This window comes from Aotus nancymaae, unplaced genomic scaffold (assembly GCF_030222135.1).
Source record: "Aotus nancymaae isolate 86718 unplaced genomic scaffold, 86718_ANA_hifiasm-v0.15.2.pri h1tg000028l, whole genome shotgun sequence".
Taxonomy (NCBI): Eukaryota; Metazoa; Chordata; class Mammalia; order Primates; family Aotidae; genus Aotus; species Aotus nancymaae.
The window spans coordinates 4,763,771-4,790,373 of NW_026988441.1; the positions used below are offsets into that span (position 1 = coordinate 4,763,771).

At 54.2% G+C, this 26,603-nt stretch overlaps 2 protein-coding genes and 1 long non-coding RNA gene across 5 annotated transcripts in view; 2 read left to right on the forward strand and 1 right to left on the reverse strand.

Annotated features, from left to right (window-relative positions):
• The first annotated feature begins 10,916 nt into the window (after positions 1 to 10,916).
• Positions 10,917 to 15,920, forward strand: LOC105723456 (uncharacterized). Its single transcript, XR_001108828.2, has 4 exons — positions 10,917 to 11,312; positions 11,558 to 11,698; positions 11,818 to 11,886; positions 15,389 to 15,920. It is a non-coding gene; the product is annotated as an uncharacterized LOC105723456 (long non-coding RNA).
• CLEC11A (C-type lectin domain containing 11A) lies at positions 12,884 to 15,245 on the reverse strand. The gene is made up of 4 exons (XM_012461489.2): positions 14,923 to 15,245; positions 14,510 to 14,693; positions 14,003 to 14,194; positions 12,884 to 13,576 (listed from the first exon to the last, which is right to left on the reverse strand). The coding sequence occupies exons 1-4, from the start codon at positions 15,067 to 15,069 to the stop codon at positions 13,131 to 13,133; spliced, it is 969 nt and encodes a 322-aa protein (XP_012316912.2). The 5' UTR covers positions 15,070 to 15,245; the 3' UTR covers positions 12,884 to 13,130.
• A 2,891-nt stretch (positions 15,921 to 18,811) lies between the features above and the next one.
• SHANK1 (SH3 and multiple ankyrin repeat domains 1) overlaps positions 18,812 to 26,603 on the forward strand; it is a 58,820-nt gene continuing 51,028 nt past the window's right edge. The window contains exons 1-6 of one of the 3 annotated variants that reach the window (XM_064380995.1): positions 18,812 to 19,218; positions 21,659 to 21,956; positions 22,159 to 22,362; positions 22,914 to 22,985; positions 24,655 to 24,763; positions 25,077 to 25,228. In XM_064380995.1, the coding sequence (XP_064237065.1) occupies positions 21,702 to 21,956; positions 22,159 to 22,362; positions 22,914 to 22,985; positions 24,655 to 24,763; positions 25,077 to 25,228 (792 nt within the window). In that variant the 5' untranslated portion in view covers positions 18,812 to 19,218; positions 21,659 to 21,701. Of the gene's footprint in view, positions 19,219 to 21,266; positions 21,957 to 22,158; positions 22,363 to 22,913; positions 22,986 to 24,654; positions 24,764 to 25,076; positions 25,229 to 26,603 lie in introns of those variants that run through there. The other 2 variants (XM_064380994.1, XM_064380996.1) reach the window with 2 other exon arrangements.

A 26,603-nucleotide genomic window follows, 5' to 3' on the forward strand; every position in this document is an offset into this window, starting at 1 on the left:
GGAGGCTCATTTTGAACTCAGGAGTTGGAGACCAGCCTGAACAACATGGCAAATACCCATCTCAACAAAAAATACCAAATAATAGCCAGGCATGGTAGTATGTGCCTGTGGTCCCAGCTACTCTGGAGGCTAAGGTGGGAGGATCACTTGAGCCCAGGAGTTGGAGGCTGTACCGCAGTGAGCCGAGATCACACCGCTGCACTTCAGTCTGGGTGACAGAGTGAGACCCCGTCTCAAGAAAAAAGAAACAAAAAACACCACCACCAACACCTATTATAAAAGACTCTACAAAAACCACAACCTGGCACAAAAACCATCACAACCTGCCACCAAAAATACTTCAAGGACACCTCCCCCACAATTGCCTGTTCACCCTCAGACTGGTGTCACTTTTATTATCGATCTTTGCAGCCAAGGATAATTATTTCAAAACAATTATGTAATCCTCCTCTTCTTTCCCTTTAAAAACCTTCTTCCTTTACCTCTCTGCATATGCATGTCATTTACTATGACACGCATTTCCCACTGCAATGATCTATTCCCAAATAAACATATTTTCTTTTGGAAGCCTCTCTCTGGTTCTTATTTAGTTTGACATTGCAATAGCAAAACACTTAGGGAAAGGGGAAAAAAAAAACCTTAAATTTGTGCCAAGAAGGAATTGGGTAAGAACGCCATAAACCCTTCCCAGGGTACTATGATTTTCAAAGACTGAAGATGGCGTGGCAGAAGGGGAAATGCTTCTAGAAATGAAGTATCCAAAACCAGGCTGCCCACTTGAAAATATTAGGATATCAGCTTGCCAAGAAGCAGGGCCCAAATCCAGGCAGAGCAGAGCCTGGGAGAACAACCATCATCTCAGCAGCTCTCCCCGGTGTCGCCCTTAGAGAAGGAACTGGCTTCAGTAAAAGATACACCACCTTTGGAAAACACACCGTAATTGATCAATTCCAAGAAGGCACTTTCCCCACACCTTGACGGCTCTGAAACCGGGAGGCATCTTCCAACGACTGGCACCATACGACTGCTGTTTGCAAGGCATGAAAACCTGCAGAAGGGGTGTCCACAGCCTAGAAGAAAATCCAGCAGATGAGAGTGGGGCACTCTCAGCCCCTGGGAACCAACTGGGTGGGCCTGGGTTGGGGGAGGGTGGACTTGGTGGGGAATAAGTTGTGTTTGGTGTTGCTCTGAAAACTGAAGTCAGCAATCAGCTGTTTTCTCTAACTGCAAAACTGGATCAAGAGCCCAGCAGTAATGATTTTTAGTTCTTACATGCAATCATGCAATCTTTTTTTTTTTTTTTGACAGGGTCTCCCTCTGTCATTCAGGCTGGAGTGCAATGGTGCCATCACGACTCACTGCAGCTTCAACCTCGTGGGCTCAGATGATTCTTGATTCTCCCACCTCAACCTCCCGAGTAGCTGGGACCACAGGTACACGCCACCATGTCCAGCTAATTTTTGTATAACTTTTCTATAATAGAAAAAGAACGAGATCTCAATTGTGAAACAACTTCAGGAATCCTTTTTTTAACTTGTATTTTCCTTTACTGCTTGCAAAAAAATACACCTATAAAAGCTCTTTCAGTAAATAAATAAAAATTCCAAGTGATAAGAAAGCATCGTGTTGCATCTTACAGGCAGTACACACTTTTCTTTCTTTCTTTCTTTCTTTTTTTTGAGACAGAGTCTTGCTCTGTCGCCCATGCTCGTGTGCAGTGGAGAGATCTTGGCTCACTGCAACCTCCGCCTCCCGAGTTCAGGTGATTCTTCTGCCTCCGCCTCCGAGTAGCTGGGATTACAGGTGTGTACCACCACACCCAGCTAATTTTTCTATTTTTAGTAGAGACGGGGTTTCATCATATTGGCCAGACTGGTCTTGAACTCCTGACCTCATGATCTGCCTGCCTTGGCTTCCCAAGTGTTGGGATTACAGGCGTGGGCCACCGTGTCCGGCCCACTTTTCTTTCTTTGTAACAACTATAAAAGTGGAGTGTCTTAGAATCTATAAAATGCAGTAGCTAAAACATTCTGCAGAAGGAATAATGCTAATCATAGTAGCTGATGGGCCGGGCAGGGTGGCTCATGCCTGTAATCCCAGCACTTTGGGAGGCCAAGGCAGATGGATCACCTGAGGTCAGGAGTTTGAGACCAGGCTGGCCAACATGGTGAAATACCATTTCTACTAAAAATACAAAATTAGCCGGTGTAGTGGCAGGTGCCCGTAATCCAAGCTACCTGGGAGGCCGAGGCAGGAGAATTGCTTGAACCCAGGAGGCAGAGGTTGCAGTGAGCTGAGATCACACCACTGCACTCCAGCCTGGGCAACAGAGTAAGACTCTGTCTCAAAAGAAAAAAAAAAGCAGCTGCTGATTTTTTTTTACCACCTACTGAGTCCCAAGCCCTGTTCTCAGTGCTTTGTAAATATTAACTGATTTTGTTGACTTTATGGAAAGTGGAGGGAGAAGAGGGGAGAGGGCAGGCAGAGGAGAGATGGCCCCGTGTGCCAGAGGCAGCCAAAGAACTTCTTAGAAGCCGACTCACATATCCATCTCCCATAGACTGATTTTGCAAGTCCCCAGGAACTTGGTGGCAAATGTCTTCGGGGACCACAAGTTCACAAGCACCAGAATTATCTGTGGGGAAAGATTGATGTTAACTATTGAGTTGCATATTCAAAGCTTAATACATTACAGTCTGGCATGGTGGCTCATGCCTGTAATCCCAGCACTTTGGGAGGCCAGACAGGCAAATTACCTGAGGTCAGGAGTTCAAGACCACCCTGGGCAATACAGTGAAACCCTCTCTACTAAAATACAAAAAATTATCCAGGCGTGGCGGCATGTGCCTATAATTCCAGCTACTCAAGAGACTGAGGCAGGAGAATCGCTTGAACCTGGGAGGCAGATGAACCTGGTTGCAGTGAGCCGAGATGGCGCCACAGCACTCCAGCCTGGGCGACAGAGGGAGACTCTGTCTCCAAAACAAAAAGAATGAAATACTAGTAGATGCTACACGGATGAACCTTGCAAACACGATGCTAAGTGAAAGAAGTAGCAGAAGTATTTCCTGGGCCGGGAGCAGTGGCTCACACCTGTAATCCCAGCATTCTGGGAGGCCAAGGCAGGCGGACCACTTGAACTCAGGAGTTCAAGACCAGCCTGGATGACATAGTGAGACACTAATCTGTGGAAACATTACCAAAATAGCCAGGTGTGGTGGCACTTGCCTGTAGTCCTAGCTACTCAGGAGGCCGATGTGGGAGGATCATTTGAGCCCCAGAGGTTCAGCCTTCAGTGAGCCACGATGGCACCACTGTACTCCAGACTGGCCGACAGGGTGAGATCCTGTCTCCAAAATAAAAAAATTTAAAAAAAGAGATGCCAGTCACAACATTATATGATTCCATTCATATGAACAATGTTCATAAGAGGCAAATCTATAAAGACATAAAGAGGATTAGTAATTTCTTAGGGCTGGGTGGAGTTGGGGAAGCTGGGGAGGCAGAGGAATGAGAGCTAATGGGTACAGGTTTTTTTCCAGAAGTGGTGAAAATGTTCTAAAATTGTAGTGATAGGTGTGTGTATCTGTGAATACATTAACAGCCATTGAGTTGTAGACTTTAAATGTGTGAATTGTCTGGGTATGGTGGCTCACGCCTGTAATACCAGCACTTTGGGAGGCCGAGGAGTGCGGATCACCTGAGGTCAGGAGTTCGAGACCAACCTGACTAACATGGTGAAACCCTCTCTCTACTAAAAACACAAAAAATTAGCCAGGCGTGGTGGTGGGTGCCTGTAATCCCATAATCCCAGCTACCGGGGAGGCTGAGACACACAATTGCTTGAACCTTGGAGGTGGACGTTGCAGTGAGCCGAGAACGCACCACTGCACTCCAGCCTGGGCAACAGAGTGAGACTCCATCTTAAAAATAAAAAAAAAAAAGGAAAAAGTTATTTTTTCCTCCTTGTTTGATAAGTGTTTTAATTTTCTTTTGTTTTGTTTTTTGAGATGGACTCTCACTCCGTTGCCCAGGCTGAAGTGTAGTGGCACAATTCCAGCTCAATGCAGCCTCCCAGGCTCAAGTGATTCTCCCACCTCTGCCTCCCAAGTAGCTGGGACGACTGATGCACACCACCATGTCATAGCCTCGCTATGCTGCCCAGGCTGGTCTCAGACTCCTGGGCTCAAGCCATGCGCCCACCCTAGCCTCCCAAAGCAAAGTGTTTTAATTCTTTTTATCATAAATAGATGTACAGCCTTATGAAATTATTTTCCCACATCAGTTGAAATTACTATATTTTATTCCTTGGTCTATTGATATGGTGAATTATATGAAAGATTTTTTTCAATTTTTGAACCATCTTCGAATTAGGAGGAGAAATCTTATTTAATCATGAAGAATTATGATACGCTGGATTTAATAGAGAATTATTTAATTTGGGATTTTTGCATCTTCATTCACAAGTGAAAGGAATCTATAATTTTCTTGCATCTGGTTCTTATCCGATTTTGGATTCAACATTGCATTAGCCTCTAAAAATGAATCAGGCAGTTATTACATAATTTTCCAGCAATTTTCTGGAATAATTCATACAAGATAGGAATTAAACATTCTTTGAATGTTTGGTATCACTCGCTTAGAAAACCATCTGTGCCGGGGGGTTTTTGGGGAGAGGGGAGATCTCTGAATATAATTTCAAATTCTTTAATAGTCACTGGCTTATTCAAGTTCTTTAATTTTGTGTCATTTTAGCATTGTATGTTTTTCTAGTAATTTAACCAGTTCATTCAGGTTTTTAATGTTAGCACATAGCCATAATATAATTCATTACTTTTTATATCTCTGTCCTGGCTATAATTATTCACCATTTTACAATTTGTATTTTATTTGCATCCTGTCTCTTTGTTCTCAATTGGTTTGCCAAAAGTAAGTCTTAGTCGCTTTTTCAAAAATTAAAATAGCTATAGGTTTTGTTCATCTTCTTTTCTTCCCCCATCCATTTCACTGATTTCTCTCATATTATTTTTAATCATTTTCATTCCATACCCCCCAAAACTGTGCAAACTATAGCTACAGGCACCATCACAAACGCATCTTAGTAATAGAAGTTGTTTGTCTTTAAAAAGCAAGTTGCATTGGCTGGGCGAGGTGGATCACACTTGTAATCCCAACACTTTGGAAGGCCGAGGCGGATGGATCACTTGAGGTCAGGAGTTCAAGACCAGCCTGATCAACATGGTGAAACTCCATCTCTACAAATGCAAAAATTAGCTAGGTGTGGTGGTGTGTGCTCACAGTCCCAAATACTTGGAAAGCTGAGGCAGGAGATTGGCTTGAACCCGGGAGGCAGAGCGGAGGCTGCAGTGAGCCAAGATCATACCACTTCACTCTGGCCTGGGCAACAGAGCAAGACTCTGTCTCAAAAGAAAAGAAAAGAAAAAGCAAGTTGCCTACAGTAAGATATGGTTGTGGGCTGAAATGCAGCCCCCAAAGAGGCAATGAAGGTTAAATGGGGCCATTAAGATGGGCCCTAATCCAATCGGACTTCATCCTTATGGGAAGAGCAAATACGGCCACACAGGAGTCACCCGGGATGTGCAGAGAGAGAGGACCACGTGAGGACACAGCAAGAAGGCAGCTGTCTGCAAGCCAAGGAAGGAGGCCTCAGAAGAAACCAACCGTGCTGACATCTTGATCTCAGACTTCCAGCTCCAGAACTGGGAGACAATGAATTCTGCTGTTTCAGCCCCCACCAGCCTGTGCTACTTTATAAGGGTAGTTTCAGCAAACAAATACAGGTATTATTACTACAAAGCCCAAAAAACAAGCAAAACTAAATAGGACGTTGTTTCGGGAAACATACACACATGCTAAAATAATAGTGAAAATCAAGCAGCAGTGAAACAATTCAGGATGGTGGGAACCAGTGAGGGGGATGGGAGAAAGCATTTAACAGTAACATCCTATTCTCTCCCCCCACCCCTCAACCTCCTGGGCTCAAGCAATCCTCCCACCTCATCCTCCCAAGTAGCTGGGACTTCAGACTTGTGCCACCACGCCAGGCTAATTTTTGTATATTTTGTAGAGACGAGGTCCCACTATGTTGCCGAGGCTGGTCTCAAACTCCTGGGTTCAAGTGATCTTCCCGCCTCAGCTTCCCACAGTGCTGGGACAACAGGCGTGAGTCACCACACAGGCCAGGAGCATCTTCTGTTGTTCATAATAAGCCCACATCTGCTGAATCATCAATGGGTGCGAAATCACGGGGGAAGTTTTGATGAAAGGCAGATACCTACCTGTCTTAAAGTATCTGCCCCTAGACTGCTTATTAGCTGCAAAGGAGTATTATACAGCTGAGGAATTGGACATCAGCTTGCTGGGTGATCAAAGCTCACTTCACTAATGAGGGACAGTAAGACACTGTCTGTGTCCAGAGGGATACCTTCAAGGTTGTGCACACCTAACCTCATTATTCTGGTGGGGAATGTATAACCTGAATCTAATCATCACGAGGAAACATTAGACCAGCTCAAAATGCAGAACTTTTTTTTTTTTTGAGATGGAGTCTTAACTCTGTCCCCAGGCTGCAGTGCAGTGGCATCATCTCAGCTCGCTGCAACCTACCATGTTCGAGTAATTCCTCTGTCTCAGTCTCCCCAGTAGCTGGGACTACAGGCACCCATCACCATCCCCAGCTAATTTTTTGTGTTTTAGTAGAGACAGGGTTTCACCATGCTGGCCAGGATGGTCTCCATCTCCTGACCTCGTGATCCACCTGCCTCAGCCTCCCAAAGTGCTGGGATTACAGGCGTGAGCCACCACACCTGGCCAAAATGTGCTATTTTTAAAAGGGCAAGGAGCTGTTCTTCCAAAATGTCAATATCATAAATATGTTCCAGATTCGTGGAGGCTAAAGAGACATGACAACTGGCCGGGTGCAGTGACTCACGCCTGTAATCCCAGCAATTTAGGAGGCCAAAGCAGGTGGATCACCTGAGGTCAGGAGTTCAAGACCAGCCTGGCCAACATGGTGAAACCTCATCTCTATTAAAAGTACAAAAATTAGCTGGGCATGGTGGCAGGTGCCTGTAATCCCACCTACTTGAGAGGCTGAGACAGGAGAATTAATTGAACCTGGGAAGTGGAGGTTTCAGTGAGCTGAGACCGTGCCACTGTACTCCAGCCTGTGCGACGGAACGAGACTCCATCTCAAAAAAAAAAAAAAAAAGAAAAGAAAGAAAGAAAAAGAAAAAGAAGAGACAACTAAATGCAATGCCTGACCCCAGATGGGGTCCTGAACTGGAGGGGAAAGTGCTGTGAAGGACATCATTGGGTAAACTGATATAATTTTGAATATCGCCAGTGGATTAGATAAAAGTATTTATAAATGTTACATTTACAGTTGATTGCTGTGATTATGGAGGGTAATATTTCTATTCTGAGGAAATACACACTGAAGAATTTAGTTACACACATGATATGTGTAACTAACCCTTAAATGCTTTCGAAAATATACGGGTAAGGCCCAGCATGGTGACTACTGTCTATAATCCCAGCACTTTAGGAGGCCGAGGCAGGAGGGAGGATTCCTTGAGCCCACAAGTTTCAGACCAGCCTGGGAGAGACCTCGTTTCTTCAAATAACAATAATAAAATTGGCTGAGTGTGGTGGTGCATGTCTTTGGTCCCAGCTACTTGGGAGGCTGCCTGAGGGGAATTGCTGAAGCCCAGGCAGTTAAGCGGCAGTGAGCTGTGATTGCACCAGTGCACTCCATACTCGGGGTGAGGCAGAATTGTTTGAACCTGGGAAACGGAGGTTGCGCCACAGTACTCCAGCCTGAGCGACAGAACAAAACTCCATCTAAAAAAAAAAGAAAAAGAAAAAAGAAAGAAAGATTGGGGGAGAGAGAGAAAGAGAAAGAAAAAGAAAGGCAGGAAAAGAAAAGAAAAATTACATATATATGAGCTAAAACTAGCCAATACTGTAAAAATCTGGCCTGCTCATCATCTATAGATCCAGATGAAACCAACTGCAAGGTTAGCAGCACACACTTCACCCAGCGGCGAGCTGCAGCGGTGAAAGTGTCCTAGCAGCCCCCTTTGTGAATGACTACTGCTATCTTACTCTCTGAGAAACTGTGTTCTCTAAAATCATAGACTGTTGGAAACTTGGCCATTTGAAAGTCTATCTGTAAGAATGAAACATCCTAATCTTTGTTGCCTGGAAGATCTCTGTCACTTTGACAAAGATAAGAAGCCTCAATTTCCAGCCCTGGTGCAGAGCTTTAAATAAAGAGTTTCTGGTCACAGCATGCCACATTTATATTAACACTGTAGTTTCCAGGGAAACAAGACCTTAGGTCCACTTTGCAGTTCAAATCTGATTTATTTATTTATTTTTTTGAGACAGGGTGTCATTCTGTCACACAGACTGGAATACAGTGGTACAATCATAGTTCACTGCAACCTCAAACTCCTGGGCTCAAGGCATCCCCTACCACCACACCCAGATGATTCTCCCCTCTTCTCTCCTCCCCTCCCCTCCCCTCCTCCTTCTCTCCCTCCCTGCCTTCCTCCCTCCCTCCCTTTCTCCCTTTCTTTCCTTCCTTCCTTCCTTCCTTCCTCCCTCCCCCCATCCCTTCCTTTCTTCCTTCTTTCCTTCCTTCCATGGAGACCGGGTTTCACTGTTACCCATGTTCGTCTTGAACTCCTGGGCTCACATGATCCTCTTGTGTTGGCCTCCCAAAGTGTTGGGATTACAGATATGAGCTACTGCACTTGGCCCAGGCTTGATGTTGAATCACTTATATAGATTCCTACCTCGTTCTAAACCTATCTAAACATTGCTTCACTTAAATTTCACCCAAATTTCTGTCTTCCTCCAAATCCTATAACTCGATTGCAGCTTCTCCTCCGGGGAGTGATCGCCATCATTTCAATGGGTCAACAAACCTGACTTTGTCTTGCTTGTCCCCGATGACTAGGCTAGGATGGGTGGGTGGATGCATAGATGGAATGATGAAGCCAAAGCAAAGGCACAAACTGTTAATAAATCAATCTGAGTATTTGTACTACAGTGTTTACATATGTGCAGGTTATCTATAAGTTTAAAATTATTTCCAAATTAAAATTTTGTTTTTCTTTATTTTTATTTTGTTTTTGTTTTTGTTTTTTGAGACGGAGTCTCGCTCTGTCACCCAGACTGAAGTGCAGTGGCACAATCTAGGCTCACTGAACCTCCGCCTCCCAGGTTCAAGTGATTCTTCTCCCTCAGCCTCCCGAGTAGCTGGGACTACAGGCGCCTGCCACCGCGCCCGTCTAATTTTTGTATTTTTAGTAGAGACGGGGTTTCACCTATTGGCCAGGCTGGTCTCTAACCCCTGACCTTGTGATCCACCGACCTCGGCCTCCCAGAGTGCTGGGATTACAGGCGTGAGCCCCCGCGCCCGGCCTTTGTGTTGCTTTTGTAAGGTGCACGCCTGTAGTCCCAGCTACTCAGGAAGTTGAGGCGGGAAGATTGGCTTAGTGTAGGAGGTTAAAGGCTGCAATGAGCTACGATTGTGCCACTACTGCCCTCCAGCCTGGGCAGCAGAGTGAGACTCCGTTTCTAAATAAATAAATAAATAATAAAAAAGAAAAAAGAAAAAGAAAATAAATAGAAAACAAAGAAACTAAGTTGGTTTGGACCAGCGTTTAGCCACAAAGAAATTTTATATTGAATTTTATGTTGTAATTTGGTATACTGACGTTCAAATTTTGAAAAGCTTCTTATCATTTTCTACGATACTAATATTTCATATGAACTTATTTCACTTTTCAAAAAATGGTTATGATATACCCAAGGAAATGCGCCTGTTTTGAAAAACTCTTGTCTGAGAGATCCAAGTGCAAGTTGAATGCTAAGACTTCACTGCTTGGGGGTTTTCCTACCTTTGGGCGCGTGACCGGACTACATTTCCCAAAGTACCGCGGGGCGAGGCCTGGGAGGAGAGGAGGGGTCTGAGCTCTGATTGGAGACTGCGGAGCTCCGACCTCACCGCCAAGGCGTGGCCCTCAGGCTTGCTGGGAAATGGAGGGGAACCCCCACGTGGGAGGAGGGGGCGGGGCTTGCGAGGTGACCCGTTGGAGTCAACCCGTTACTGCAGAAAAACGTGGTTCTGGTAAGGCGGTAACAGGCGTGCTGCTTGGCCTCCTGGGCTTTGTCGCCCTGTAAGCCCTTGCGGCCGCTGGTTCTTCCTCCTTTGCTGAATCATCCTAGGCTTCCTGCCCTTCCTCTACTACTTCCCTGGGATCCCTTAATGGATCCATCCCAATCAGGTGCCGAGGCCTCCCCTAGTCCATGACTCTGGACTTGCAAACCACAGGCGCTCCGTAGAAATTCAGAGAGAGGACATTTGCAAACTCTGGCCCGTGGGAAGTCTGGTGGGGCTTCCTGGAGGAGAGGGTAGGTTTCCCACGCAGATTAGTCAGGAATCAGCACCGAATGCCACTTATAGGCTGCTGTTCCGATGTATAAACAGTCCTTGCAGGCATGCCACTCCCCACCTCGGACCTCTCTCTCTACATGCCCATAGCTGTCCCTGTGCTTGGTATGGTAGCTCCAGGCACTGCCAGAGAGACAGACAGTGTCAGACCAGACGGTGGCACCTAAAGTGATGTGGAAAGCCCTGGACCCTATGGAAAGCTAGAGGAGGTGCCTCACCCAGCCTGGAGAAGGCCAGGGAGGAAAAGCAGCAGAGATCCGACTCATCTCAGGGTCCCCAGCATAACACCACACAAGCATTTTCATTCAAAGGGCTCTCGTGTGCCAGGCGATGCTGAGGACATGGAGATAGTCATGCCCTGTCCTGCCCCCCACCACACACACACCTGGAGTGTCCCTCAGCCTGGCTGATCAGGGCTGGGTCAAGTGAGGAACAAGAGGTTTGTGGATACCAAAGGGGGTCCCTAACCCCGCGCGGGGTGGGGGGAAAGTCTGGTTGTTTGGGATGATGTGTTATCCAATTCTTGGGAGTGGGTGTTTATCCTGCAGAGAAAGGAGGATGGAAATCTTTGCATATACAAGAGCACAGTGTCAGGAGAGAGCACACAGAGGTGAAGGTGAGGTTGACTTGCCCTGGGGAAGATCAGATTGGGAATTGCAGACTCCTCTGTATCTGGTACTATTCTAGATCAATATTGTTTTTATCCCCACAGTACAGATGGGGACACTGAGAAACAGCAAGGTTATGTCTCACTCAGGTTTTCCCAGGAGATAAGCAGCTGAGATAGGATTGGAACCTGGACCATCTGGCTCCAGAATCCGGGCAGGTAACCATGGTGCACCACGCCCACATACTTTCCAGAATGGAAACTCTGCAAGGGCGGGGACCTCTCTGGGAAATAATAGGTACTCATCGTTGTCTGCCTAATCTGACCTCTGGTTGGCTTTAAGATGTCAGCCTGTCTGTCCCTCCCCAGGGAAACTGAAGCTCAGAGTGGGGAGAATTTCTGATTGAAGGCTGACTCCAGGCCACACCCCCACTCTCCTATTCTGTATTCCTCTTGGGCTGTAGGACTGAGAAATAACTCCTGAAGGGAGAAGGGTGAGTGATCTCCCCTCTATCTAAGCTGACAGTGATGGCTTGCTCTTCCCATGTGTGGATCCAATGGTGTCCCTTTAGGCGGTGGTGCCATGGCTGAAGGAGGGGACAGTGGTAAGGACAGACAGGGTCACATCCCCATTCCTGGGCTCCCTGATGTCAGGGTCATGCCCACGGTGCCAATATTGGGGGAGGTACTAGGGTGATTTCTAAAGTGCCTCTCCTCCAAACAGAGCTGTCCACTATGCTGAGGCCCAGGCTGGCTGATTCCTGAGTGTCTTCACTGCCCTCAAGGAGTAAAGGTATGAAAAATGGTGAGGGATTGCCGGGTAAGGTGGCTCACACATGTATTCTCAGTACTTTGGGAGGCCCAGACGGGCAGATGGCTTGAGCTCAGGAGTTCAAGGCCAGCCTGGGCAACATGGCAAAACCCGCCCTCTACAAACAATACAAAAATTAGCCAGGTGTGGTGGGGTGCACCTGTAGTCCCAGCTACTTGAGGGGCTAAGGCGGGAGGACTGCTTGAGCCCAGGAGGTTGAGGCTTCACTGAATCATGATTGTACCACTGCACTCCAGCCTGGCTGACAGAGCAAGACCTTGTCTCAAAAAAAGAAAGAAAGGAAGGCAGCGTGTGGCTCAAGTTCAGCCATCCCCAAATGCACACTGTCCTGGCCTCACCTGAACATCTCAAGAGCTGTAGAAAGTACAAGGGATTGTGCCCATGTTCAGATGAGGAAACCGAGGCTCACAGAGGGGAAGGGCTGGGCTCCTGGCCTCACTGGCAGAAAGCAGAGGAGGAAAAATTGGAAGTCTAAGCTTCAGGGTTGGGTGGGTCCTTAAGTCCATGTTTCAATACATCATCTCAACAAGTCCATGAAATGATATCAGGGGAGACAAATTGGTGGCACACCACTTAAACAAATTAAACGGGCTCTTTCCTGCAGGACTTGTCAGAGCCTTTAACTCCTTCATGTTTCCCAAATCTCTTTGAAAAGGACCAAAGCCACAGCCTGGGGTGGTTGGCAGGCCCTGCTTCCCAAAGGCCGAGAGAGAGGGCACGATGGAGGTGAAGGTGTTTACAGCGTTTACACGCGTGTACTCCGGGCATCTGTGCACAGGAGCAGATGACCGTGTGTTACATATGCACCTGTGTTTCTCCATCACTCTGACATTTCAAATGACATCTGTAAAAAGCAGGTATCCAAAGGCAAGGACAGGCGCCCAAAGACCAGGGTCTGGCCCTTCCCGTCTTCCCCTGCAGGAGATAAAGTCCAAGAGTGCCCTCACTGCCCCTCAAGTCAGATTCCACAAGGATTTATTGGCACCGGACCTAGCCTGCTGCCCGCCCCTTCAAGGAAAGGCACTGACACGGAGGGGTCCCAGCACCGCAAGAGCCCTCCCAGGAGGGCCCAGCCCGGGGGACGGGGGGCGGGGGGACACTGCCATCCGTGGACAGGGAGTGAAGGGCGATCTCGGAGGAGGGTGGGCACGGCACAGGCGAAGGCCGGGTGGTGGGATGGGCGGAGAGGCGGGTAACCAGCCCCGCTAGAAGGGGAACTCGCAGACGTAGTAGAGGCGCCGCTGGCAGTCGTGGTCCCACCAGGAGCCGTCGTCAGAGGCCTGCGCCACGCAGTTCTCCAGCGTGCCGCCGTTGGGCTGGTCCGGGCTGAGCGGGTGCGGCGTGGCGCTGGGCCGGGCGCCGGGTTCGGGGCGGGGTGCGCGGTGCCATGCGAAGAAGGACACGCGCTGCCCGTTTTCGAAGAGGTAGAGGCCCTCGGCGCGCCGATCGTGCACGCCCAGCCATACGGGCCAGTTGTAGGGAGCGAGCGCCGCGCGCAGGTAGCGGGTGAGCGCCTCCATCTGCTGGCGGTCCGCGGGTTGCGCCAGGCTCCCGCCCCGCGCCGTGCACCGCGCCTGCGCCGCCGCCTGCGCTTCGAAGTCGCGCGAGAGTAGGAAGCACTTGTGGCCCAGGCGCAGCCCCTTCAGGCAGCCTGTGGACCCCGCCGGGTCGAGAAGGAGGCGGGGTCATGCATTTGGAGGCGGGAAGGGGGCGGAGCTAAAGCACCGGGGTTGGAGGGAGGCGGGGTCGGGACATCGTGGGGTGGGCTGGGAGGAGGCGTGGCCAGAACCGCAGGAGCCCAGAGGCGGAGAGTCCGGCCCGCCAGGGGCGGGGCCAGACGGTGGGGGCGGGACTGTAGGGGGCGTGGTGCTGCCCCAGTCAGGTCCGCGCGGCTCCAGGGTGTCAGCTCTGCTCCCCGCATTCAGCCTCCCAGCTCTCTAACCTCCCTGTCCCCCAGCACACCCCAGTTCTCCCGAACCCACCCTCCCGCCCCGGGCACCGAGGGCCACCTTCCCACCAGTCCCATACCTGGCCCAGATAGTCTCATTTTTTTCCACCCCGTGCGCCGCGGACTCACCCTCCAAGCGGCCGTGCTCGCGCTCGGCGCGACCCTGCGCCTCCTGCAGGGCTTGCAGGGCATCGCGGGTGTCGCCCGCCGCGTTCCGCAGCTGCCGCAGCCCCTGGGTCAGCTCGACCACGCGGGTGTCCAACGCGTGCAGACGGACGTGCAGCTGGTGCAGGCCTGCGTCCAGGCCGGCCAGGCGGCCCACTGCGGACACACAGGGATCGTGCTGGAGGGGGAGCCTGGGGATGCAGCGGGGAGCCTGAGGACCTGGAGAACTGGGACCTAGGGCTCCTGAGAGCGGGGCGGGGGTGGGGTGGGACGGGATTCCTGGAAGGTAGAATCGAGTGGCCCAGGCTCTTAGGAGGCATGGCCGTGGACCTGGGGCTTCTAGGGGTGTGGGGGCTCTGGGCTGGGCAATGGACAGCTGAAAAGCTATCGGGCAGTGAACAGACCCTTCATTTTTGCGAAAGTGATAGCGGAGGCCTGGGGGTTTGGGGGTGGGGGCTTCTAGTTACTCACGGATGTAAGTGACGGTGTCCTCAGGGGTGGGAGAGGGGCTGGAGCTGGAGGATGGGGTTGGCGTTGCTTCCTCCTCTTCCTCTCCCTGATCCTCCTCCATCTCCCAGTCCTCTTTGCCCTCAACAGTTCCGGGAGGATTTTCATCCCCCCTCCCAGCAGGCAGTCCCAGGGCCTCCTGCAGATGCTGGGGCAGGGGAGGGGTGGTGAGCCCCAGCCTGCCACCAAGATGCCCCACACTCCCTTTTCCAACTCTTAACTCATTCTCTGCCTCCTGAGTCCTGTCTCTGAGCCCAGCACCCCCCTCCTCTGAGACTATCCCGATCACTCCTCCTTGACCATTTCCCTAACCTTGCAATACCCCCTCCCATGCCCACAGTTTGCCACCCATAGCTCCCTGACACTCCAGAGCTCACCTTCAGCATCAGGGCCTCCCTCTCCCGCTCCTCCTCCTGGGCACCTCCCCAGACTCCCTCCCACTCCCTCTCGGCTCCCCGAGCCCCATGGCCAAAGCTCAAGAGCTGGGGGACCACCAAAGCCCCCAAAAGCCAGGCTGCCTGCATTAGGCTGTACTCTTGGCACCCAAGGTTCCAGATGTCTGGATGTCTGGGGTGGGGGTGGGGGTCTCTGAGAACTGCTGAGAGGCTCTGCCCTGTGTACAGATCACTGGCCCCCGGGTTCCCGACTCTCCCAACTTCTCTCTTCCTGTTCCTCTCCTCGTCTCTGTCTGTCCCTTGGTCTCTTCTGCTCCTCTGTGTGTGTCTCTCCCCGCCCCTCTTGGCTCCCTTGAGGCCCTGCCTCTGTGGCCGGAAACCTCCAACGTTCCAAAGCCTGGATCCCGCCTTGGGTCTCCTCACACACCCTCCTCTTTCCACTTTCCAGAGCTCGCTTCCGCCCTGCTCTTTCCTTCTGCCGTGGCCCAAAGCTCAGATAATCAGGAAGAGGACGGAGCCGACTCTTCAAGGAATCTTGGAGAACGCAGGCCCTGGCCACAGCCCAGGAACCCGCTTAGAACCAACTGGGCAGTGGTGGGATGCTGAGACCGAGCACTGCTCCCTTTTCCCCTGCCTGGTCATTCCTGAAGAGGGAGCAGACCTCAGGGTCTCACTGAGGTTGTTATTACCCTGGGGCCACCATAGCCCACACACCCAATAGAGGAGACTCCAGGGCCTCTCCTGCCCCCTCGATTGCCCATCCCACCCTCCAAGCCCTTGTCTGGAGATGCAAGTGAGTGTGTGTGGGGGCGGGGTGACACATGTGAAGAGCATGCATGTGACTGTGTGCACAGCCCTGGAAGATGGGGCTTAGAGATTAAATGACCACTTTACTAGAAGCCTCCTGCAGGCCAGGCCCTGGGCTGGGTGATGCTGGGGGCTCCAGCTGCTCACAGACCAGCAGCCAGATAGTTCCCAGGGTGAGGGGGCTGGAGGTGGGAGGGGGTGGGGAGTCTGGAGGAGCAGTCAGGGAAGGTTTCTCCAGGAGGTGAAATTGACAGACGCTGGGTTGTGTGCTCAAGGAGCCGGGAGCATTCCAAGAGCCACCTCATCCCAGCCTGGACCACTGCAGTCTCCCTGCCCTCCCCCTTCTTCCTCCTGAGCCCCTCCAATCCCGGCTGCTTGCCGCAGCCAAAGCAATCCTTCCAAACCATAAATCAGATCACATCACTCCCCACTCCCCTGCTCCCCCACCTTCCCATCATAAGCAGGAGAGAAGCCAAGTCCGGGCCTCATTCCTCAGCACAGCCTGCAATGCTGGGGGTTGGGAAGGACCCTTTGCACCTCTGCAGCCTCATCACCCCCACTCCCCTGGCCCACCCCCAGGCTCCACCTTCCCTGGACTCTTGGCTCATACCCAAATACTAAGCTTATTACAACCTCAGAGCCTCTGCACTAGCCCTTTCCTCCTTGTAGAAGGTTCTTTCCCCAGCTCCTTCTCATTATCGAGATCTCAGCTCCAAGAAGCCTTCCCCAACCACCTTATCTGTCCCACAAGTTACTTTATTAAAATGCCCCATTTCATCTTTTTGGCATAATCAAGACTGGCACGATCTGTTTGTTTGTTTACATCTGTCCCCTGCCAAAGAAGGCAGGGGTTTTTATGCACTGCTGGATTCCCTAGCACAAGGCCTACCGAGCACATAGTAGGTGCTCAATCAACCTGTTGAGTGGGTGAGGGGGTAGCTGTTCCTGGTGGGGTCAAAGGCCTGGAGGCTTCACCTTTTTGGTTTGGTGGCACCCAAGTTCCCAGGGTGGTGGTGGCAGCGTGGGTGGAGGTGGTGAGGGCAATGGGAGAGGGGCTTGGAGGTGAGGAAGCACGGCGCCACACCATGCCCCTCTATGCCAGGCCCATGAGTCACGCAGGGCTTTTCCAGCACAGGCCTGGCTGGTGGTGCCAACAAGCATGGAGCACAGCAGCCAGGGATCACTGGGCTTGCTCTTCAAAGGAGGAGACCGAGGCTCTGAAGCAGCATGGCCTGCTGGAGGTCACCAGTGTGGCGGCAGCTAGCCAAGGTTTCTGGTTCCAAGAGCAGGGCATCTGCCTTCGGCTGCCGGGAGCCCCAGGAGGGGCCTAGGAAAACAATGCCTCCAGCCTTCCGTTTTCCAAGAAAGCCTGGTACATCGAGGACACTGTGACCTTGGGCAGGCTGCTCCCTGCCTCAGAGCCTGGGCTTGACCTCAGAGCCTGGGCCTCTCAGGTGCCCACCGGGGACCTGGGCCCCTCACCAGGAGCTATGGACCTCAAGAAATAATGCATATGTGGGGAAAGGCCTTGTAAACTGTGCAGGGGCGCACAGCCTCTCTGGCTGCTGGAGCCAACACAGGCAGCTGTTCCCTCCCGGGCTCAGCTGCTCACCACCTGGGCTAGTGGGCGTGCATCAAGATAGAGGCCTCCCCAGGCTGGGCAGGCACCTCCTCCATCTCATACTGGGGTACCCCAGAGAGCCCGCAGCTGGAGGGGAACCCAGAGGCTGCTTAGAACTGTCTCTTGCAGGCTCTGGAGGTGCTGTTGAAGCTGGAGAATGGGGAAGCCTGGGCTAAGGAGCCATTCACCACTCACTGCTGTCCTGTGGGATCTGCCTTTGTGGGTGCGTCCCAGGCATGAATTAGCACACAGCTGGCTGCATATGCTTGCCTACACACACACGTGTAAGCTCTGAGGAGATGGCTGGGTGTGTCTGTGTGTGAGGATCAAGGATATGCAACTGTGAGGGGATATGCCCAACAGTGCACAATAGCAATTGACTGAGGACTTTGGAGCCAACCTACCCGTTCCTGATCCTTGTTACCACCTCCTTGTAGCTGGATGACCTTGAGTAAGTTATTTAGCCTCTCTGTGCTTTGCTTCCCCCTCTGGAAAATGGGGATGGTGAAAGTCTCTGAGCCTGGCACACAGAAAATGCTCCAGGATGTCAGCAGTAACTATCCTGGAGGAGAAGGATGACATGGTGTTAGGCATGTAAACGGGTGAGCGCGAACCAGTGCAATGGACGGCACAGTGGGTGGGTGTGATGGGAAGGCGTGCACACGTCTCTACAGTGCTGTAACTCCGTTTTGGTGTTGAGAGATCTGGGCATGCATACCCGGGTGAATGCCTGCGTGCGTGTGTGTGTGTGCGCGCGTGTGTGGTGGGCAAATGTGTGCATGTGCTTATATGCTGTGTGTGTGCCTGGGCACAGGGGTGTGACACACAACTGCATGTAGCTGGGTGTGTTTGCGGCGGTGTACCCCAGGTGCACTGTGTCTGGGCTTGCATGTGCTGGAGAGTGTGTGTATGTGGGGATGTCTGCAGGTGCTGCTCAGCTGGTGACTATGCACCTGTGCCTTGGGGGAATGTGGTCTGGCCCAGGTATGGCCATGTGTGCCTGGCCCCAGTGCTTAGATGGAAAGGGTGTGTGTGTGGAGGGGTGGGGAATAGGGTAGGAATCTATAACCTTCACACTTCAATTTGGGGGTATAGAGTCTGGCAACAAATATTTGTTGTGCCCCACTGTGTGTAGGGGGGCAAAGAGCTCTCTGGGAGGGAGCAGTCCTGAGGTGTGTGGGGGGCACATTTACGGGGGAAGGACCCCTTCTTTGGGGTATGGGAGCAAGTAGGGGTGGAGTCAGGATTTGGGGACTCGGAGGTGGAGAGGAGTGGTGGGGGAGGGCAAGGGTAGGGGGCGGAGCCGGCGTTGGTGAGGGGGATGGGAGAGGTTTGGGGGCGCGGGGAGGGGCGATGTCTCCTCCGCCGACTCCCGGAGGGAGGGGAGAGGGCGGAGGGAGGGGAGGGAGGGAGAGAGGGAGGGAGAGAGAAACAGGGTGAGGGAGAGACAGCGAGAGCGAGAGAGCGAGAAGGGTGGCAGAGGAGGCGCGGAGCGGGCGGCGGCGGCGGCGGCGGCGGCGGCCCGAGGAAGAGGAGGAGGAAGAGCAGGCGGAGACGCGGCGCCCGGAACCGGCCGGACCGAGCCGGGGGCGGGCGAGGAGGGGCGCGGCGGCCGCGGCGGAAGGGGGGGCGCTCTGCGGATGGCCAGGCCCGGCCCGCGGGGGGGGTGAGGTCCTCGGCCCTCCCGCCCTCCCCCCTGGCCCCCGCCCGCCCCCTCCCCGGGCCCGCTCGCCCTCCGGGGCGGTGGGGCATGGCCTGAGGGTCCCCCGTCTCCGGGGGGGTGGGGGGTGGGGGGAGGGGGGAGGGGCCGCGGGCGCCGCCGACCGGGACTCAGCAGCCCCGCCAGGCAGGTAAGGGGGTCGAGAACCTGGGGGTTGGGGGAGCTACGGGGCCGGGGCCGCGGGAAGGGGCGGGGGCGCCCGGGATGTCCTTGGCCTGGCGCCGGGCTCCGGGCCTGGGTGTGCGGCTGGGGGTGCGGGTGAGGTGGGGAGCGTTGCCCTGGGCGACGCCAAATTGGGTTACGCCCCGGTTCCCCCGTGCCCCGTCCCAGATCGCATCCTTGATGGGAGGCGCGCCCCCCATCCCCCGCCAGCAGAGCCCCTATCCCGAACCCGCCTTCCGGCTCTCAGGGGCCAAGGGCTCAGTCCCGGTACCCGCCTCCCCGCCCAGCCCGGCCACTCCCCCGCCTCACCCTGGCGCACCTGGGCCCCTTCGCCAGGTCACCCCGGTCCCCCTTCTCCTCCAGGGAGGGTCTAGACCCGGGCCTCCTCCGCCCCCTTCGACCCCTCCAGCTCCCGCTTCTCCTTCCAGGCTCCTCCATTCCCATCCCACCTCCTGCCCCAGCTCCCCGCGTCCCCTCCTGGTCTCCATTCGCTACACCGCCGGCCGGCGCGCCCCTTCGGCTCCCGCCCCCGACTCCTGCTCCCCGGCGCCCCCCGCCCCTCTCCCCGGCCCGGGCTCTCCCCCACCAGTTTCCCAGCTTCGGCCCGGGCTCTCTCTCCCCGCCCCTCTCCGCCTCCCTCCGCCTCCATTCATTCTCCCGGGCCCGGCTCCCGGCCACGCCAGCCGCCCCCTGTTCCCCCGCAGCCTCCCAGGGCACCCCCTCTCTCCCGTCCTCCGCCCCCCCCTCGCCGATTCCTCAGCCCGTCTTGGTACCAGCTGCGTGCCAGCTATTCTTAGCCGCGGAGCGTTTGATTCATGCCGCCCCGGCGGAGCGTGCCCGCTCCCTCCCGCGAGCCCTGAGGGGGAGGGGCCGGAGCCGGCCCGGGGGCTGGGGCAGCCTTGCGCGCTGGGGGCCCCGGCCAGCTTTTCTTTCCTCCCACTGGCCACCCCCTCCCAGCGGGGTTGAGGCTAGGGGTCAGCCAGGGTCAGCCGAGGGGGAGTGGCTGCGGGCCCCAGATCGCGAGGTGGGCTGTGCGGCGGGGTGAGGAGGAGGAGGCCAGGGTCTCCGCAGGGACCAGGTCGGGCGGCGCGGCTGGGTACCTGGAGGGGGAGGGGGCTTCGCAGCGCTGCCGCGCGTGGGGGAGGGGTCCGCTGGCCCTGGGTTAGAGGCTCGTTCGCCCACAGCTCCTGGAACTCTCCTTCCCCCCCACACATTTCGTCTTTCCTTCCCCAACCCCCCAGCCCATCCCCACTCCCCCAAAGTCAGCAGTACCCTCCACTGCTTCCCATCTCCATGGCAACGGTGCAGGAACCGGGCCTGGTGTGGGGGGGGAGGGACCAGACCAGACATTCTGGTTTCCGGTGCTGGGGTGGGAGTTGGGGGAGAACAGGAGGGAGGCGGATCCCATTTGGAAGGGGCCCACCCTCATAAGGCCACCTCACGGGAGAACAGCAAGGATCCAGAAACGACCCCCCACCTCAGTCCCCCAGACCCTCCTCTCACTTCTTAACCTCCCTCCTAACACCCCAGTCCTCAGATTGGAGCCCCTAGTACTCAGCAAAGCCAGCCTACCCACCCTGCAGTCCTAGAAAAGAGCTACAGGTCATCTGCTGCCACTCATATCTACCGGGGCACCACACCACTGTCACCAGGACAGTGCTCCCTGGCCAACCTCCCCACCCACCCGCACACCTTCTCCAGATGCCCCAACCTCCAAAGGCCACTTCTTGTGGTTCCCTTGGGGACACTCCGGGCCAGATGCTCTGCCTGTGACACCCCATCTCAGTGCCCCTTGCTCCCCTGGGACAACCAATTCCCTAGCACTACTCAGCATGCCACGCGTTGTCAGCCACACTTCAGTGAAGTCACCAGCTCCACCCGCTCCGGGCTCACCACGCCTCCATCTCCCCCTTACTACATCTCAGCCTCAGCTTCTCCCCAATCTCCGCCCCCCCCCCCACTGCCCTGGGTGAGGGGCCAGGCTGGGGCCAGGAGGGCAGGATGCCTGTCAGTTTGTCCACCTGTCTGTCCTTAGCTAATTTTAGCTGCATTTTCTGTGGCCTGGCAAAGTGGGCCAGCAGCTCCCGTGGTGATTCTGCGGTTTCTGGGACACGGCCACGCTGGGTCACCAGCAAAGTGGGGCGCAGGGGGGGTGGGGGGCTGCAAGCAGGGCCAAGGGCAGGGAAGGAGACACATGCCAGAAGCATGTCAGGGATGGGGGTGTGTGCATGCCAGCGTGGGAGGAGGCGGCAAGGGAGGCCCTGCAGGCAGAGGGTGTGCCCAGCCTCCTTCCTGTCCATCTTGGGCAGTAGGGGAAGGCTGTCCTTGACCACTTGACCACTGGGTAGCGCCCTGGGCTCCGGGGGGTCCTGATCTCCTAGTCTGATGCCCGCCCTTGGCCCTCGCAGCCGCCTGTGATGCTGCCGTCCCCCGTCGCCCCGTGGCCCCACGATGACCCACAGCCCCGCGACAAGCGAGGACGAGGAACGCCACAGTGCCAGCGAGTGTCCCGAGGGGGGCTCAGAGTCCGACAGCTCCCCAGACGGGCCAGGTCGAGGCCCCCGGGGGACCCGGGGCCGGGGCAGTGGGGCACCTGGTAGCCTGGCCTCTGTTAGAGGCCTTCAGGGCCGCTCAATGTCAGTCCCAGACGACGCCCACTTCAGCATGATGGTCTTCAGGATTGGCATCCCGGACCTGCACCAGACAGTGAGTGCCTGCTCACTGACTGGCGGCAGGGGCGGATAGGGGAGCTAGGGGTACAGGGCCCCAACTGACACGGGGAGGCCACTGGTGCTGGGTATCCCCAGAGGAATCACCCCGACACCCAGCTCCCAGCTCCCTTCCCAACCCTCCTGAGGCTCCTCTCTGGCCCCTGACCCACCCTATCCCCTGTCTCCTCCCCCACCAGAAATGCCTGCGCTTCAACCCTGATGCCACCATCTGGACGGCCAAGCAGCAGGTGCTCTGTGCCCTGAGCGAGAGCCTGCAGGATGTGCTCAACTATGGCCTGTTCCAGCCGGCCACCTCAGGCCGTGATGCCAACTTCCTGGAGGAGGAGAGGCTGCTGCGGGAGTACCCCCAGTCTTTCGAGAAGGGGGTCCCCTACCTGGAGGTGAAGCTTCCCCAACTCCTTCACTGACACGAGAAGGCACACCCTGAAATACATCTGTCCGTCACCCACTTTTTAACACACTTGAAACCTTAACGAGGGGGCACCCAGTGTGCTAATCCAGACCTTCTAAGCAGCACAGGGAACTCAGAGAGGCCTGAGTTCAAATTACCATCTGTTCTACTTCTGACCAGCCAAGTGGCCTTGGGCAATTCACTTCCGTGCCCTGAGCTTCTCCTGGCCCATCAAATTGGGGGAGGATTCCCAATTACAGTAGGCACTCTAGAACATTCCCTGTGGGGTCCAGAGTCCTCCTCCTTCAAGGCAGGGGTTGCAGCACACCTATACCATGATACCCAGCACTCTTGGAAAAGCCACTGCCTCCCCTCTGCCCAATAAACCAAGGTTCCAGGGCTGTTTCCACTCCTACCCTGAGTTACGCCCCCACCGGGGAATTAGAGGGGGATCAGACCTTCCCCCTACTCCAAGCCTCCTTCCCAGACCCCTGATTCCAAGTCTCTGTGTCTCTCCCACTACCCTATCCCTGACCTCAGTTCCGATACAAGACCCGAGTTTACAAACAGACCAACCTGGATGAGAAGCAGCTGGCCAAATTGCACACGAAGGTGAGAGAACCCTGCTGGCATCTGTCCCCTGTAGACCCTACCACCGGAGCCCCTGCCCAAGCACCTTCTCTCCCCACCTCTTGGCCAACAGACTCCACATTCCTCAAGCCCGCTATCCCTCTGGCAGTCCCCTCCACCCCCGACTTAACTTGGGATGCTGTACCACATTTGAGACAACCCCAAATGCCATTATCCCCATCACAGCCCCTTCTTACTTTCCTCTTTCATCCCTCATCCCTCTGCCTGGGGCTGAATCATTTCCACCTGGCCTCCTTTGAGTCCCCCTTCTCTTCCCCTGATTCTCCCCACATCCAGCCAAGGCCTCTTTGCTTCCCCACCTTGGCCTAGGACCCTGACATCGAAGGTCCTTCTGCCTAGAGGCTATCTCACAGACAGGCTGCAGTTCCCCCACCCTCATAGCCTGAACGTCTGCAAAATCTAAGCATTACTCCCCCTTTTCCAGCCATATCTATCCTGGTACCTTGCCCTCCAGTCCTCAACCCCTATCTCCCCTGTGTCTCTGATGGTGAGAGCTGGGAGGAAATCGGGGAACTGCTTTGGTCAGAAATGAAGGATTCCTGATGCTTGAGAAGGAAAACCTCCCAATCCCTCCTTGCCTGCCCTCTCCCGCCCACAGCATGCATTGAACTCTTTCCTCCCCTAAATGTTCCATCCCTCCAGACTTGCATCATCCATGTTGGGAGCCACTGGCCAAGTGTGGCTCCTGAGAGCTTTCAGTGTGGTTGGTCCCAACTAAGATGCACTGTGAGTGTGAAATACACACTGGGTTTCAAAGACTTAGTATCAAAAAAAGAAAAGTTAAATAATCTCATTAGTAAATTTCATCTCAATTGTCTGTTGAAACAATAACATTGTAGCTATGTCAGTTAAAGAACATATATCATTAAAATGAATTTCACTCAAGCCTGTAATCCCAGCACTTTGGGAGGCCGAGGCGGGTGGATCAGGAGGTCAAGAGATCGAGACCATCCTGGTCAACATGGTGAAACCCCATCTCTACTAAAAATACAAAAAATTAGCTGGGCATGGTGGCGCGTGCCTGTAATCCCAGCTACTCAGGAAGCTGAGGCAGGAGAATTGCCTGAACCCAGGAGGCGGAGGTTGCGGTGAGCCGAGATCGTGCCATTGCACTCCAGCCTGGGTAACAAGAGCGAAACTCCATCTCAAAAAAAGAAAAAAGAAAAAAAAAATGAATTTCAACACAACAGTTCACCCGCACCCTGCTTTCTTTCTTTTTTTTTTTTTTTTTTTTCCTGACAGGATCTTGCTCTGTCACCTGGGCTTGAGTCGAGTGCAGTGGTGCAATCATGGCTCACTGCAGCCTCAACCTTTCAGGGTTCAAAGGATCCTTCCAGCTCAGTCTCCCGAGTAGCTGGGACTACAGGCGTGTGCCACCACACCTGGCTAGTTTTTTGCATTTTTTGTAGAGACTGGGAGAGGGGGTCTCACTTTGTTGCTCAGGCTGGTCTCAAACTCCTGGGCCCAGGTGATTCACCTGCCTCGGCCTCCCAAAGGGCTGGGTGCTAGACACTTTTTAATGATGTACATGACTCCACGTGTATTTTCACTGGACGGCCTTGCTCAAGGACCCTGCTTCTCCTCCCTGCTCCTGACTGTCCTGTCTTCTCTCTCTTTGCCTGTGGCTCAGACGGGGTTGAAGAAGTTCCTGGAGTATGTGCAGCTCGGGACATCTGACAAGGTGGCGCGGCTGCTGGACAAGGGGCTGGACCCCAATTACCATGACTCGGATTCAGGAGGTAGGGAGGGGCACACAGCAGGAGGACCTTGGGGCCAGGACAGGGCTGGGGAGCAGGGGTGCCATCTGCATTCAGATCCATTCCTGACTGATCCAAGTCTCTGTGGTTTCCCTGGGGACACCCCAGGCCAGATGCTGTGCCCGTGACACCCCCATCTCAGTGCTCCTTGTTTGGGTGTCTCCCAAACATGCCACTGTCCCGAAGGGGAGGCTGAGGGCCAGAGGCTGTGGGGTGGAGAGCTCCAGAGCCTAGAAAATGGGCAGGGATGGAGGAGAGAATGGGCTCTGTGTGACCAGCTTTTCCTGCCCTTCAGAGACCCCATTGACACTGGCGGCCCAGACCGAAGGCTCCGTAGAGGTGATTCGAACCCTGTGCCTGGGCGGGGCCCACATCGACTTCCGGGCCCGGGATGGCATGACAGCGCTGCATAAGGCCGCATGTGCCCGACACTGCCTGGCACTCACGGTGAGGCTGTGGGGCACCCCTGCCCCCGTCCTGGGGCCCTCTCTCCTTTTCCCTTTGTTCTTTCTCAAACCTTTCTTTGGTTTCTGTTAAAAATAGGCCCTGTCATGTCCCCAGTACAAAGCCCCTTTCCATAGACTGACAGGCAGCTCCTATTGTCACCCTTGTCAGGCCCCCTGGGTGTACCCACCTGGGCTATAGCTGATATCATGCATTCCCCAGGCACAGCCTCCTCCCCAAACACCCCGAATGGCTCCATCCCCAGTGACCCAGCTCAATATCACACCTGCCTCTGTCTCTCCAAGGTGCAAACCCTTCTCTTTCCTTAAAATATGAAGTGAGCTCCCTGCTATGCCTCCAGATAGAGCCCCTCCTCATATACCCTGAAAAGAGCCCTCCAGCTACCTTTCCAAACCCAGCCCTGCACCAGCTCCGCTCCCTCCTCTCTCACATCCAAATACAGCCCCTTCCCCACGTACACAGCCTCAAATGCACTTTCCCAAATAGACAAACCCATACACCCACAAAATACATACACAGCGTCAGCTGCACAGTCTAATTTTAAAATACTCTTCTTCTCCCCCTGCCCCCGCCAGGACACTTGATTCCTCTTCATACACAGGTCAGGATGGGCTGCCCCCAAAAACAGCCATTGAGAAGCACCCCAATGCACAGATGCTCCAGCTAAACAGCCCCTCCCTTCTCTCCCTCAAATTCTTTCCTGAAGAGCCCCTAATGCAGTCAGACACCAGCCACAAGGATCTGCAGTATACCCCTAGAATTAGCAGACCCTCTTCATGTACCCCCAATTCCCACTCACCCCCAAACCCCCATCCTGCTCATACACACCCCTCCCAGCCCCCAGACCTATTCAAGCCAGTAGCCACTGGCCACCTGGGGCTGTTTAAATTTAAATTAATTAGAATGAAGTAAAATTAAAGTTTCAGTTCCTGAGGCTCACTAGCCACATTCAAGTGCTCAGGGTCCACGCGTGGCCGCCACATAGGGCAGGGAGTTGCGCACCATCCCCATGATGGCGGAACGTTCTGCTGGACAGCTCTGCTACAGGCTGTCCTCACACCAGGTTGCTGCCAACACTTTCTCCTATTAATGCTCATTATCGCCAGCCTTCCACACCCAGAGCTGTCCTTCAAGTGGGGGCAGGAAGTGGCCTCCAGCCCCAGTGAGGCTGGCCTGATCCTTGCCCTTACCCAAGCTTATCTATCATCTGTCCCCTGGCTTCCTGCTGTGCCCCTTCTTTGAGATCCTGGACCTAATAACATCTCCCACTTGGCCAGGGACCCTCCTGCATCCAGACTCTGTCCTCTCATTTGTCCCCACAACCCACCTGTAGTAGGTGGAATGAGTGGGTGCTGTG

Coding starts and splice junctions, on each gene's coding strand:
- CLEC11A (XM_012461489.2), bottom strand. CDS start 15,069: ATGCAGGCAGCCTGGCTTTTGGGGGCTTTGGTGGTCCCCCAGCTCTTG. Junction 14,694..14,922: donor GGGAGGCCCTGATGCTGAAG/GTGAGCTCTGGA, acceptor CCCCTGCCCCAG/CATCTGCAGGAGGCCCTGGG. Junction 14,195..14,509: donor GGACACCGTCACTTACATCC/GTGAGTAACTAG, acceptor GTGTGTCCGCAG/TGGGCCGCCTGGCCGGCCTG.